The 15,133-nt window shown below is 45.9% G+C and overlaps 1 protein-coding gene across 7 annotated transcripts in view; it reads left to right on the plus strand.

The window, feature by feature from the left end:
* The first annotated feature begins 9,578 nt into the window (after nt 1-9,578).
* The window catches only part of TRIM55 (tripartite motif containing 55), a 38,432-nt gene continuing 32,877 nt past the window's right edge, over nt 9,579-15,133 (plus strand). For 4 of the 7 annotated variants that reach the window (XM_069854165.1, XM_069854164.1, XM_069854170.1 and 1 more), the window contains exons 1-2: nt 9,580-9,912; nt 10,387-10,559. In XM_069854165.1, coding sequence (XP_069710266.1) covers nt 9,724-9,912; nt 10,387-10,559 — 362 coding nt within the window. In that variant the 5' untranslated portion in view covers nt 9,580-9,723. Of the gene's footprint in view, nt 9,913-10,386; nt 10,560-15,133 lie in introns of all 7 variants that reach the window. The other 3 variants (XM_069854163.1, XM_069854169.1, XM_069854166.1) reach the window with 2 other exon arrangements.

Consider the following 15,133-nt stretch of genomic DNA (forward strand, 5'->3'; position numbering starts at 1 on the left):
TTTTCATTACAGTCTTTGGGATTGTCAAAAGCAGCAGAAACATGCTGTGTCCTGCTCCAGCTTGTCATGTTCCAAGGACTCCCTGAAGCAAGATTCCCTCTATTTGCACAATGGAATAGAGATGAGGGAGATCTGACCCCACAGCATTGGAAAAATAGGAATACAAGTGACATGAGGAGGCAAAATTTGCGATAAACAGATCCATCACAGGACTGACTTTGCACCACCTCTTCTTTCTTGCAGGCTACATGCAGGCAGCCATGTGCTTCATTAGCAGTGTAACTCTATATGCTGTGATAAGAGAAGCACATTGCAGCTCTGGCATCGATCCTGCACTCTGCTTTGCCACCAGAACCCAGCCCTTCCCTGCACCTTGCAGATACACGTCCTCAACCCCGGCTTCCTTCCCCAAAGAGTGGTTGTGGTAGGGGGATATAGGGTTGGCAGTGCCAGTTTTCCTGGCTTCTTGATTGCAGTGGTAGAACAAGAGAGGTCAGGCCTTGCTGGGTCATGGCAGCATTCCTTCCCTTGCACATAATGCCAGAGCAGCCTCCCTCACTGCTGGTGGCTGGGGTCACCAGGAGGGTTGGTGACAGGCTGTGCTTGGCTAGGTGAGGTGGAGGCAGGGGGAGAATTTGGGGTGGGGAGGAAGAAGGTCCCAAACTCTTGGTCTTCTCGCCAGATCGCAATATCAGATTGCAAAAAGATGGGAACCAGGGAGGTAAAGCCCCTCCCACTGTAGGGGAGGATCAGGTTCATGACCACCTGAGGAACTTGAACACATATAAGTCTATGGGACCTGATGAGATGCATCCTAGAGTCCTGAGGGCATTGGCTGATGTGGTTGTCGGGCGACTCTCCATGATATTTGAAAAGTCATGGCAGTCAAGAGAAGTCCCTGGTGACTGGAAGAAGGGTGACATTGTCCCCATTTTTAAAAAGGGTAGAAAAGATGACTCTGGGAACTACCGACCTGTCAGCCTTACCTTGGTGCCTGGGAAGATCATGGAACAGATCCTCCTAGAAGCTGTGCTAAAGCACATGGAGGATGGGGAGGTGATTAATGGCAGCCAGCGTGTCTTCACCAGGGGCAAATGCTGTCTGACAAACCTAGTGGCTTTCTATGATGGGGTAACCACAGCAGTGGACACGGGTAAACCGACGGGTGTGATCTATCTGCACTCTGTAAAACTTTTGACACGGTCCCCCACAACATGCTTCTCTCTAAATTTGAGACTGTTTGGTGGCTAAGAAACTGGTTGGATGGTCAACAGGAGAGTGATTGTCAACGGCTTGATGTCTGTATGGCGATCCGTGACAAGTGGTGTACCTCAGAGGTCCGTACTGGGACTGGTGCTGTTTAATATCTTCATCAATGATGTAGTCAGCAAGATTGAGTGCACCCTCAGCAAGTTTGCAGATGACACCAAGCTGAGTGGTGCAGTTGCCACACCAGAGGGATGGGATGTCATCTAGAGGGACCTGGACAAGCTGGAGAAGTAGGCCTGTGTGAATCTCATGAGGTTTAACAGGACCAATTACAAGGTCCTACACGTGGATCAGCGCAATGTGCAGTTTCAATACAGGACAGGGGATGATGCGATTGAGAGCAGTCCTGTGGAGAAGGACTTGGGGGTGCTGGTTGATGAGAATCTCAACATGAGCTGGCACTATGTTCTCACAGCCCAGAAGGCCAACCTGGGCTGCATCAGAAGTCTGGCCAGCAGGTCAAGGGAGGTGATTCTGCTTCTCCGTTTCTCTCTTGTGAGACCTCCTCTGGAGTATTGCGTCCAGTTCTTGAATCTTCAACATATCAAGGATATGGAACTGTTGGAACAGGTCCAGAGGAGGGCTACAAGGATGGTCACAGGGCTGAATCACCTCCCATACAAAGACAGGCTGAGACAGTTGGGGCTGTTCAGCCTGGAGAAGAGAAGGCTCCAAGGAGACCTTATAAAGACCTTCTAGTACCTGAAAGGGTCTACCAGAAAGCTGGAGAGGGACTTTTCATAAAGGCATGTAGTGATAGGACTAGGGAGAATTGCTATAAATTGGAGAGGGGAAGATTTGGACCCGACATAAGGAGGAACTTCTTCACAATGAGGGCAGTTAGACACTGGCACAGGTTGCCCAGGGAAGCTGTGGCTGCCCCATCCCTGGAGGTGTTCAAGGCCAGGTTGGATGAGGCCTTGAGCAGCCTGGTCTGGTGGGAGGTGTCCCTGCCCATGTCAGGGGGGTTGGAATTAGATGATCGTTAAGGTCCCTTCCAACTCAAACCATTCTATGATTCTATGATTACTATGATACAGTTTGCTGCTATGAAATACTCATTCATGTTGCCCAACCCTGACTGCAGAGGAGATAGAACTTCACAGTGACAGATGAGCACTGTGAGGCAGCCCAAGTAAAACACAAATTTTACTGCAAAGCTGCCCCTTCCATAGCAAGGTAAAAGCCTTCGAAGAGACACTCAAAATCTGATTTGTTCTGTGGCCAAAAGACTTGCTGTCTGCCCTTTCTTCTCTTGCATTCCATAAACTCAGCCAGAACCAGAATGGCTAACTTCTGTGGAACAGCCTGACTGGAGATGGGGATGCAACAGCATGTGTGGGGATGCGGGCTGGCGTGCTTGAGATGCTTCCTAAAGTGATGATTCCAAAGGACATTAATCTGATAGACTGTTGCTTGGTACGGTGAACGCAATGTCACAGTGGATGGCATTCCTGATCATACCTTAAAATCCATTAATTCAACTCCTGTCCTGCTTGAAGGCACTTTTCCCAGCTGTTGTTGTCCTTGCAAACACCTGCATCTCTCTCTTTCATGTACTGTGCTCCTGTACACAGGAATCTCACATGAGGGAGTTGGAGAAAGAACTTGGCTGGAAAATGTCCAAAAGGCAAATTTGCTCTTCTAATCTGACTTGAAATAAAAAAAAGACATTGGCACTCAGAAATGAATAGTCATGCTGGTTTCACTATACACCTAAAGAGCATTTACAGGGCAAAGAAAGACATGGCAGGATATTAGAAATCTGAAAGACAGCAGGAGAAGAAAAGTTAAAAGAGAGAGGTGCCACCACTGCCACCATTGCTATGGAGGTGCTCAACCAAGTCAGATGAAGTCTTGCTGTCTGAAAACTTTCCTGCCCGCCACGTCCTCCCTCCCCCATGTTTTTGCTTAACAATAATGCCATAACATTCAATCCTTTATCTTCCAGCACTGACTGTCCTGGATGAGTGACCTTCAAGATGGGGATTGATGAATATATAACCCAGATCAGTTTAGGAAGCTAGGGTGGAGTCTCAGCAGGTCTCTAACACGTATGAAGTCATGTGCTGAGTGTAACTCTTAAAACTAGTTTCCCCTGTGAACTACAGACCTAAGCATTGTCCTCGAGAAAAGAATACTCGCACTTCTCTGCTCTGCCAGCTGAGCTATGTAGGGGATGTGCTGAAATAGCATCAAGAATGGCTAATGTTGAACAGACTAGGGCAAGGGAGAAATATGACGCTGGGTCAGGGCTGTACCTCTGCGAGGTGATGAGCTGATGCCAGCTGGGAAGCCTGAGCTGGATCTGTGCTGTGAAACACAAGTCACTTCACTACTGAGCATCTCTCAGTGCTTTCTTAATGGCAGACCTGGAGGTTGTGGTTGTGGGGCTTAAAGGGAGCACTATGGGCTGTTAAGGCCAGAGCAGAAATGAAATCTTTTCCCAAGCTAAAATTCCTACTGTTAAACATCTGTAACTGCATTTTCTTTAAATTCTGGTGTACTCGAAAGGCCCCCTAACACTGCCATTGTGTGCCACCTGTGTCCAGCCCCAATGTAAAAGCACTGACTCCTCCGCTGCTAACCCAGCACTAAATACCTGTACTATTCCATAAAACGCAGAAACTTGGGAAGGAGACACCAGTCCTTCCTCTCTGGCAGCAGAGGAGATATTTAGCGGTGATTTATGAACAGGCTCCTATAGGACACTGTGATAGAAGGGAAAGCATCAAGGCTCATTTTGAAAAGCAGGGGACTGTGCACCTAAAGCACTTGTTTTCAAGAGAAAGTGGGGTTCTGCCATTTTTCTAACTGGTTTTGTTTTGTTTTATTTATATCCTTTCTTCATTCATGTCCCATTCTCACTGCAGGGCATATCTGGGGATGTGGAAAAGCAAGTCTGTGCCTGTTATCTATGAAACTTGTCCCCTAAGCCCTGGAGAGGACCTATTTTTAGGCAGGCAGCAGTGCAGGGCTGTTTCTCCCCAACATGCAGTACTTTCTCCATACAGTACTTAGAAAATACTTTCATGCCTTTTGTGTGAAATACAGTCTCCTCCCAGCAGTAATGTGTTGAAAGGATGAAGATTTGGGTTCCTCTGGGCTGATAAAGTTGTGCATAGCTCAGGGAGATCCTGAATGGCTAATCTCATGTTTGTTTTTCCACAGCACTGGCAACCTATCCTTTTGGGCTCACTGATATTGAGACTTTTGAGAAAACAGATAATTGCAGGAAAGGTTATAAATGCCTTGTCTGAATCATTGTTTGGGGTCAACTCGCCTACCTGAAGAGCACAGCCCAACCACTATTTCTCATTCTGATCTCGAGGACTGTGTGATAACCAGGACTTTCTGTTGTAAGGGCTTTCTGTTTCTTTGTGGCCCCTCAAGCTGGGTGACACTCAGGTCCATGCTGATCTGCTGGCATTGTTCGAGGGCAGCAGGAGGACACAGGACCCTCCCTCTCCCAGGCAGGCATCCAGGAGCAGAGACCTCATGGCTTGGTGTCCTGCCAATGGCAGAACCATGATGTGTGGGGGTGACTCCTTGATGGAGTTTATCCATGGACTCTCCCAGTTTCAGGGTCTTGTAATCCAAATCTTTGAGGTTTGTCAGCTATAATTTGTGTTGGTACCACTGATGAATCTGGAAGAGAAATTATAATCTAGTTAATCTGCCTTTAATCCCACATTTCTGTCTGTTGACTGCAAGCCATGAAACTCTTTGAACATGGATAAGCCCAGAGAAGGCTGCTTTTGAGCACAATTCAGCTCGGGTAAGTGTCCGTCTCCTATTCTAAAGAAAAGGGCAACATTATCCCCCCTGAGTGTCCTCTGTAGCCTGTCCCTGAAATCCTGTGCTCCTGCACGTTTGATGCGTTCCCAGCGATTTACCCTTAGAAATGCTTTGAGCTTGCCCCTGCTGCTGTGATTTTGTATGTGCCAAATGAAATTTTGAAAGATGTCGTCACCCTGTTTGCTCATCCTTGTTTTCCTGGAGATCTGAAACCATCCCTCAGATTGTTTTTAGAAGTTCTTTAAATACTGGCCTCATATGGCCTATCCTCAGGAATGAGGCACACTAAGACTGTTGTGTATGTTGAGTATAAAAATGTCAGTCTCAAAAGGCAACTGCTTCTGAAACCACTTCTCTGTTGCAAAGGCCATCTTTGCTGCGTAAATTGAATCTCATACAAGAGTAGTTTCTGTGTTTATCATGGGATATCTAGTGATCACTATAAAACCATGTAGTGCAAAATACCCTTTGAAGTTTGGGCTTCTATCAGTTGGAGGGCTTCGTCTTAGAGCTGGCTTACTGGTCTAGTACGTTGTTGCAAATATAAGTGAAATCTGAGTTTCTGCAACGTGCCATCAGTAGATGGGAACGCCAGTGCCCACCACCCACTGCTCAGGGACTACAGGGTAAATGGACACAGATGAAAGGGTAGATGGATGGAAGGTCTCACACCTACCTAGGGATGCTTGGCTAAAAATGCAAATATTTTCACTCCAAACAACAAGCAGAGTTAGCAGAATAGGGAGAGGGGAAGATCACATTGTCATTTGACTCTAAGTCTCACATTCATGTGGGCAGAAATGGAGGCAGCCACCTCATTTTTAATAGGATGTTGTATTGCTTGGGCAGCCAGGACTTCTCACTGGAGGTGAACTAGGCAGGGCAAAGCTGGGAGGAGACAAGCACATGGGTCCCTTGCCCTGCAAGGGATCTCACCGTTCCTGTCCTCTTCCAGCAGCTGAACTCTCATGCAAAGCCCTCAGATGAGCCCTGCCAATCTTGGGAGAGCCGTGGGCTGGGGGTGTGTGTCTATACCTGCCCAAGGGAGGATGGGCAGCTGCCCACCTGCTTTAGGCAACTGCCAGTGGAGTGGTCTACCCACCCCTGGGCTGGGTGGCAGGGGTGGCAGGGAGCTTGCTTTTCCCCTAGGACAGGCGGAAGGTGAGGTACCATCACCCCATGGACCAAACTGCTCTGCACAACCCACTGTGCCCAGGCAAGGATGCTTGGGCAAGGAGACTGGTGCTTGCAGAGTGGGCTTTGTCTTGGCTAATTTTGGAGGGGAGATAAGGCACATGGGAGTTATCCTCTGGCAAAAATACACTTTTTCTCTTTGTTTTCCAGTCATGCAAGAAAGCCACAGGGCAGATTTTCTGTGACAGACACACGAGAGCTTCATAATGTTCATACAAGATAAGAGGTTTAAGAGGGGAACTCTGTGAATGCAAAACCCTGGGATGTCATTATAGCACTTGAAACCTGAACCTGGACACCACTCAACCTCTCTTTCCTCCTCCAAATCCCTCTCCTAAACCCACTGCTTTGCAGCCAGCCTTCCAGACTCTCCTGGCTGTCAGTCCACAGTCCACAAGCTGTTATTCAACTGCAAAAATAGAGGAGTTAGAAGCAATACCTGTAAAAGCAAGCATATCTCTAGGAACTAGTGTTCTGGTTGTGTCAACGAAGTCAGGTAACATTCCCAGGTAAGCAAGTAATACTGAAAAAAAATCGTTACTAAACTTTATTTTCTTCTTGAGTTTTTGTCCATCAGTGGGGTTAAAGCAGGTCCTCCCAGCCTTTGTTAGTCTTCAGAGATGGCTGGGCTTGGTGACTGTGGAGGTGAAGAGCTATGTGTGCTGATGGTATTCCCTTGCAGGTGTGGAAGGAGGGGAAGAGGGTAACAGGCCTGCAAGAGAGAGACAGGAGGATGCCAGGCTCTTTTCTCAGCACAGATCCTTTGAAGTCCAGCCTAAGCAATCTCTGCTGAACACTAGAGTCAGGACTGTCCCATGGTTCTCAGGCTTTGCTCCTTTCTTTCTCCTTGTTGCAGCACACTCATACAATGTGTGGCTTTACTGGAATTTCTTATGCAGCCTTCACAAATAGAGCTCAGGCTCCACACTTCTTTACTTAGCAAGTGGTTCATAACCCTTTGACAGAAAAACCTGTACTAATTTTTCATATCTGAACTACATATTCCTGCCAGAAACATCTCAGCTTAGGCCTGTCTGCAGAAGGTGAATTTATCCTTGTTTTGTCAGCTCCTTTTTGTGGTGGTGTTGTTTATTATCTGTTACGTATTAGCATGCTTCAGCATGAAGGAAGTAGAAAACCAGCAGCAGTCTATCCTTCACCTTGTTGCCATCAGGTATTCTCTGCAGATGCATCAGGCGTCACATTCGGCTTGTTAATAGAAGGATTTTACGGGCTACCATAGGAAAGGATATAAATTCACCAGAATTACATCCCAGAGGCACATTCCACCCTGAGAGGTGCCTCAGTTCATTGTCCAAAGGGTCAACACAGCATCACTATCCCCCAGATTTTTTCCATGCCAAGAACACCCCCTTCCCTACATCGCCATATGCAGGTGTTTCTGTGCACTGACATTTATGACTTTTCCTCCCAGGATTTCTCTGTTTCTGCCTGTGCAGTGAGGTGGAAGTGCCTGCCTCACCAGGCAAGGATGGCTTTCCTCATCTAATTCAAAGCCCCTTATTAAAGCAGGTTTTGATGCGCAAGGGGCAGCTGACTCAGAGTTTGAAGGGTAGGAATGAGACATTCAAATTCCTCCAGACGTGAAAGTCACCTCTGACCCAGCCACACAGGGGAGGGGAAGAAGAGAAATACCTTCTCACTGCTGCCAGGAAAGGCTCCCCGCCAGCCTTGCCAAAGCCCCAGCTGTCTGCAGTTCAGCTGCTGGAGCAGCTTCTCCTGCTCAGCTCCAGGCTCATGCCTGCACAAGGCAGTTGAAGCAAAGATGCAATTTCAAATGGGTTTAACTAAGCTATCTCAAATTTCTCATGAAAACAAAATCCAAAAAAATCTATTTTTTTTTTTATGTGACTGCTGACAAAAATATATATTTACATAGGGGAAATTCCAGTTTGGTGGGCTGCAAATGGGTACAGGATTTCACCCAAACACTTAAAAAGTATGCCAGGTATTGAAAATAATATAGTCAATAAAATATTTAATTTAATGTGATTCATTGCCATTGCATCTAGAGAATAGTTCTTATTTTCATGTAGCCATCAATGAAAACCTTTTCTTTTATACTTTTCCCAAGTGTACAGTTTCCATATTGGTGTTGCATGCGGATAAAGGGACCTGCTTTGGTGTTGGGTGTCTGCCCCTAAGGCCCTCTCATACAGGGCATTCTCTTAGCCGTTCTAAAATATATTTCAGATGCAAGCCCTATACAGTTACAAGGTAGAATAAATATGAAAGCTTTCTACAAGACACTTATCAGGGAAAGTATTGTAGTTTTTGATTAAAAGAGAAGACAATATTCTGATTACATGTACAGTACAGCGGCAAAGTGATTTTATACAGTACATGAGCAATTAAGACTTAAATTTGAGGATGAGATACTTATTGCTTGTACAGTTGTGTGATAAATTATTGGCAAGTAAAATCACAGATGGCTTTCCCTTAAGATCAGGCATCACATGCCACAGATTATCTGGGAAATTGTTGTTTTAAAAATAACTCTGGAACAAGTGCCAAGTTGAGAGGGATATCAGTGTCTAATAAACAGTTATAAACACAGCAGTGCCCAAAACTAAATTATATTTGAATTAAACTATGTGGAGAGAGAGTATATACAATTAGCACCTATTCTCTAGCAGTACAAATGAAAGCTTTTCATACAGTTTTTCTTCTGTCTCTTTCTCATCAAGAAATTCATATAATGCTCTTGGTGCATATTTAAGCTGCTTTGGAGCTACAGCTTGAATAGTCATGTTACATTCTTATGTCGCAGCTCCTAAAAAAATTCATATCAGAAGAAACTTAAGTACAGTTAGAGACAGGCATTTTTTTCCAGCTGGTTTTGAAGGGGGTTTAAACCCTGAAGGGTTTGAACTCCAGCTCGGCTGTCACTCCTATTGTCTTCTCCAGCAACAGCATGTGCTTCACTCATTGGAAAAGCAAGATCCTGGAGCCTGTTGAAACACACAGGCAAAATTATGTCCTGCATCTCATGGCCACAACTCCTTGCTCAAAACAGAGTATTCATTAGGATGTAGTGTGTAGCTGGGCAGATTGGGGCATCCCTATACTCTCTGCTGCTGTGCAGATATAAGCGGGGGAGGGATTGTGTTTGCTTATCGCTCACCTTCCTCCTCCTCAAGAGGTGAAGGCCACCATGTGTGAGTGAGGAGACCCAGGGCCCCACTGGCCACCCCCCCTTGTCCCCCATCAGCCGTCACCTGTCCCAGCCTGTCCTCCTCTCACGCGCTTATATGGACATGGCAGGACAGCATCTTGTGACGCCGTGCTGCTAAAAACAGCCCTGGCTCCCTGCAGCCCCTCGTTTAAACAATGTCCTCCAGCCAGAGCAACCCAGAGAGTCTCTAATCACAGCGTAGCCTTGGACCTATTTCAAAGGAAATTAACCCGGAAACTCCTCCACGAGGCCGTGATCCTGAGCGTATGCCCCTGGAAAAGCTAGGGATGAGCACTTCTCTGAACTATAAGTCCTTCTCCAAAGAGCAGCAAACCATGGATAACCTGGAGAAACAGCTCATTTGCCCCATCTGCCTGGAGATGTTCACCAAGCCCGTGGTCATCCTGCCCTGTCAGCACAATCTCTGTCGGAAATGCGCCAGCGACATCTTCCAGGTACGTTTCTTCCCACAGAAGGCTCCTCTTCCAGAGCAGCACTGACTGAAATGAATGGAAAAGCAGATTTTTGCATGTTTCAGTGAATTGCCTTGACAGCCAGTAAGACTTGGGGAATGGGGGATGTGATTTAAAGGAGAAGTTAAGCATCCTTAGGGGCCAGGGATGAACTCACAGCAGGTTCACGTGTCACCTGTTGGCTGCAGGGATGTGGCCGCGTGTGTGAGCTGAGCAATCAGCCCTTCACCTTGCAGTCACCGTGTGCTTTCCTGGGGGCGCCTTGCTGGACCTGTCCTCTCCTTGGGCATGTTGGCAAATAGAATCTCTAGGCTGGAAAAGACCTCTTAGATCATCGAGTCCAACCATTCCTATGGTTTGCTGTAAGCATGGGTTTGCCCTAGAGCTTTTGAAAGAGGTTTTTGTGGGTTTTGCATGGCCTTACTCACCTCTCCCTGTGCTGCTTGGCAAGAGCAGGCCTCCAACCCCTACCTGCCGACCAGGGGAGGCACAACTGTGGCATCCGGAGGCCGCTTCCGTTGTCCCTCCTGCAGGCATGAAGTGGTCCTTGACCGGCATGGCGTGTATGGGCTGCAGAGGAACCTGCTGGTGGAGAACATCATTGACATCTACAAGCAGGAGTCCACAAGGTAACGAATGAATGTGTGCCCTTCAGAGGACATTTGCCACAAAAGCAGACGTGGCTTAGGAGACTGGTGGCCTTTGGTCTTTCTGTTTCTCACATGTGAGTTGATTTAGCTGTTTCCCTTCTGGAAATGCAGAAAGGGATCATGCTGCCATGAATGCCTGTCTGCTGTGCAGTGAAGTCAGCTCTCACTGAGCACAGAAAAACATATTCAAATAGATGCTGAATTTCCCTGCTTCCACGTACAGCAGAGGATTATGGCATGATAATTCACATGAGCAACACTTAACCATGCAAGCGAAGCCCTTAAGGTCAGTGCAGCTACTCGTATGAATAAGGGAAAAATAGCTAGGTTCACATTATTTTTTTTTTTTATAAACAGTTCCGATTAATTGTATTTGTCTTTAACCTGTGTGTTCTTGTGCTAAAGAAATTTCAAATCTTGCTAAAAAATCCTGAGGGACAGACAGTGCAAACAAGAAGAAAACTGAATTTTACTCAGGAGATACCTTGCATCATAATGTCAAATCAAAACTGAATAAAAAAGAATCTCCATTCCTGCCAGCTTGTGATGTGAACCCATGAAATAAAGTCTTATTTAGGACTCTGTCAATAATCAGAAATAATGTATATCAGTGCTGTGTGACTGTGCACAAAAAATCAGGATGCCCGAAATGGGTTAATCCTAAAAAATAAGATTATTCCTGATTGTTAATTGCCATCATTGGCTGTATAACAGATCCAGCAATAGAAACATGTTTCTTTCTCATCTCCCCTGCCTTCATACGGGTCGAGAACATGCTATGACCTCGGAAACTTAAAAGGGGGCAAGCTAAGCCTGGTTCCAGGGTGCCAAGCAAGCAACTCTCACCCAGGGAAGCCATTGTTGTCATCAGCATGCATTTGTAGGGCTGTTTTTGTATGGCAAGGTGTTTTGAACACCTAAAGGAACGTGTTACCCTGGCCATGCTCCCTGACAGTCTTCCCATCCCACCCCAACAAGGAGCTGAGTTTCACAGGGACAATGAGATGGTATCACTGGAGGAGGTGGACACAACCATGGGAGCCCAGTGTCTGGGATGGCTTAGGGCACTTCTACCCTCCTCCAGCAGAGGAGGACAATCACTAGCAGAGAGGACATGTTGGACCCCAGTATCAATATTCTTGGCTGTTTGAATCCTTTCAGGTACTCCTGTAGCTGGATACAGGTTGGAAGGTTGGAGCTCCAAGGTGCCAGAGAGCACGAATTTGGCTTAAATTTATCCTTTCTGTTGTCCTTCACAGTTAGTGCCAAGGGAAAATCAGCTACCTCTGTGTGTGTCATTGACACCCAAATATTACTTTAGTCAGGAAAATCTCAGAGGAAATGAATCAGCAATGCTACAGTGGTAGATTTTGCGTTTTACCAAATAAGCTGGACGCGTCTGGCCTCATGTCTTTCTTGCTTTGGGTTTTTTTTCAGCTCACAGTTTATTTGACTTAATAAATAAATAAATACAGCTGCTTTTCCCATGTAGTTCATGGGCAATTGAAACAAAATTCAGTTTTTTATTAAAAAAAACATTAAAGTAAAACACACAAAAGTAAAACACAACATGATGAATAAAAGAAGAGAATAGAAAAAATATACATTTAAAAATATATTTGCTTAGATATTTGTCAAAAAGGTTAATTTATTTAGTCTGTTAAGGTGCTTCTTTAACCTTCATGTATGTCCTTAGAATGAAAGTTCTTATCAGTGTTACTTAGCAGCAGCAGCAATGCATAGCAGCACTATCTAAACTATTTGGCACCTCATAGGCCTTTGGGGCTTATCTCCCTCCACCTAACAGCCCTTAGGCTCCCATGAAAGCCATGGCTTTACCCCATACTGTTCCACTGAAACCAAAAATCCAAGGGAAAGCTAGTCTTGTCCACTTCTTCCTTTTGTATCAGTCTCTTCCAAACTGAGGGCTGGGGTCTGGCAGAGGAACATAGGAGGAAGGCTGAGAAATGACCTATGCCTCCTTGTTTCTTCCCAAGACAACCCTTCAAGCTGGCAGCACCTGTGATTTCCAGATAGGATCCTCTTTCCCTCAAGTACTTTGGTGGGTATCATTCACTATAGCTGTGTGTGCCAGAATGCCAGCTCCCAGCTTCATTTCACATGAGCTTAGGAGAGTGAGAGCTAGGAAGAAAACTTTGTCTCCTGCTTATGCAAAAGTAGTTTATTTCAAAAATATTTCTTTAAATTTGATTTTCTATTTAAATAAAGGAATTATTCCTTTTTTTTTTTTAAATAGAGAACCTGGGGTGGGAGCTGGGCTGTATGGTTGTGAAAGTCAGCCCAAGCTCACAAATGCAGCCCCTCCTGTTATGAAAAATCACATCATATGGTCTTTTATCCCACTGCTCATCAAATTCCAGCTGATGACAGCGTAGCCTATTGCCCAGTTTAGAATCTATGAACAACACAAGGAAAGAAATCTTCAAGTAGGACGTGGCTCCTACAGAGCCTTAAAGGAGGGCAAAAGACTGAACACAGTGGAAAGATAGTTAGCTAAAGTATTAAACCAACATTTGAAAGTCTGTAGGCCACTGATTACCAGAACTATCTGAAGAATATCAGAGTGCCTGCTGCCACTAGGAAACGGTAGCAACAGGAGGCTGTGATTTCTCACAAGCTCTGGCAGCCTCTAACAAGCTTGGCAGGCTATTCCTGATCAAAAGGTCCTTTGGGCTTTGTTACTAGCTGAATCCTGATCAGAGAGGGTTGAGAGCTCTTTCTCCCTTGCACCTACCAGGGATAACCCTAGGTACAGGCTGTCCTTGCAGCCCTGAGCACAGATGGAACACTGCGTGCAACAGAGTGCATGGCAGGGACCAGGTGCTGTGCTGAAAGGAGTAAGCATGGGCCCTGCAATGGTAATAACATGCTGCAGGGTGAGGTAGGCAGCACCGCCAGGAACAGCTATCCCCGGCACCTCAGGGTGACATTTCAGCCAGAGATTCTGAGGGAGGACATGGTTCTCCAGGATGGGCTGCAGAGGTGCCTCTGGATCTCAGGGTGGTGGGCTCACTGCCCCACAGGTCACCAAGCAAGGAAGCTGCAGAAGGAGCCCCACAGACTGTGCAGCAAAAGAGATGAAGAGAGAGATCTCCTGGATCTCAAAGACAATGTCCCAAGCTCCCCTCTGCCAGTGGTTTTCTTGGACCAGGTATTCATGATAGCACTAGTGTAATGGAGCTACCGGAACCCCTATGTTCGTATGAACTTTTTTGGTGCACCCTGAGCCAGTTGCCCAGGACCATGTCTAGACAGCTTTTGAATATCTTCAGGGAAGTGGAGTCTACAACCTCTCTGGGCAACCTGTGCCAGTGCTCAGTCACCTTCATAGTGAAAAAGTGTTTTGTGATTTTCAGAGAGAACTTCTGGCATTTCAGCTTGTGCCCATTGCCTCTGGTCCTGTCACTGGGTGTCACTGCAGAGAACCTGGCTCCGTGCTCATTACACCCTCCTTAAACCTGAAAGTATTGATAAGATCAAGGTCATTGTTAAGATCCCCCTGCCTCCTCTCTTATCCAGGCTGAAAGACTCATCTCTCTCAGCCTTTCCTCACAGGAGAGATGCATTGAACCCTTAATCTTATCTTCAGGGCCCTTTGTTGGACTCTTTCTGATATGTCCATGTCTCTCATGTACTGGAGAGCCCAAAAGTGGACCCAGTACTCTACATCTGGCCTCACCAGTGCTGAGAATCCTTCTTTCCATAAAATATGCACAACACTCTGCACATTAAGGTCCAAATCCAATGTTAATGGAAAAGAATAAACCTGTAGCAGTCAAACACAGACTAGCATCTCAAAGAGCAGAGTCAGAGAACAAGAGCACAAAGCTATTGGGCGGTTTCAGTTACCTGCCACATCTTTGGTCACAAGCACATTTATGACAAATCTTTTCTTCTACAAAAGCCATGCTGCTGGCTCCAGAATCTTCCATTTCAGGAGCAGACACTATTTTAAAGTTAGGGAGTCATGTTTTGGCCTTTGTTACAGCTACACAGACCGAGAGGATCTCCTCTGAAGTCAGGGAATGTTCTACTATAAATCTCTCCTTTTGCAAAGCCTAGGAAAGAGACTATAGATCTGTTTGCTTCTAGTTTTCTGTCACCATCCTCAGGGGCCCACTAGCTGAGAGAGTTCTGCCAGGTTTCTTTCAGCTCTTTGTGACACCTTTGAAGGTTTGCTACTTGTGGTTGAACTTCCTTGACACCGTCAACTTTTTGCCCTGTGTGACATGTCTTTCATGTCCATGGCACTATTCCATATTGATAATATGTCAAATAACAGTCTAGTACTAGTTTCTGTTTCTGGTCTTGTAAATATTTACAGGAAGAGCAGACATTTCTGGCTTAATTAATCACTTTGAAATTCATTGGTTGTTATTGCCCTCACATGCGGGCACTCCCACTGGTACATAATACTATGAATGTATTAGAGACTGTTTGTGGTCATGTGCAAACAATGTACAGCATTCCTTATAGAGGAAACACATGTCTTTTGACTAGCATTGAAATTATGCTGGATTTGACACACTGAG

This window comes from Phaenicophaeus curvirostris, chromosome 3, assembly GCF_032191515.1.
Source record: "Phaenicophaeus curvirostris isolate KB17595 chromosome 3, BPBGC_Pcur_1.0, whole genome shotgun sequence".
In the NCBI taxonomy this organism is placed as follows: Eukaryota; Metazoa; Chordata; class Aves; order Cuculiformes; family Cuculidae; genus Phaenicophaeus; species Phaenicophaeus curvirostris.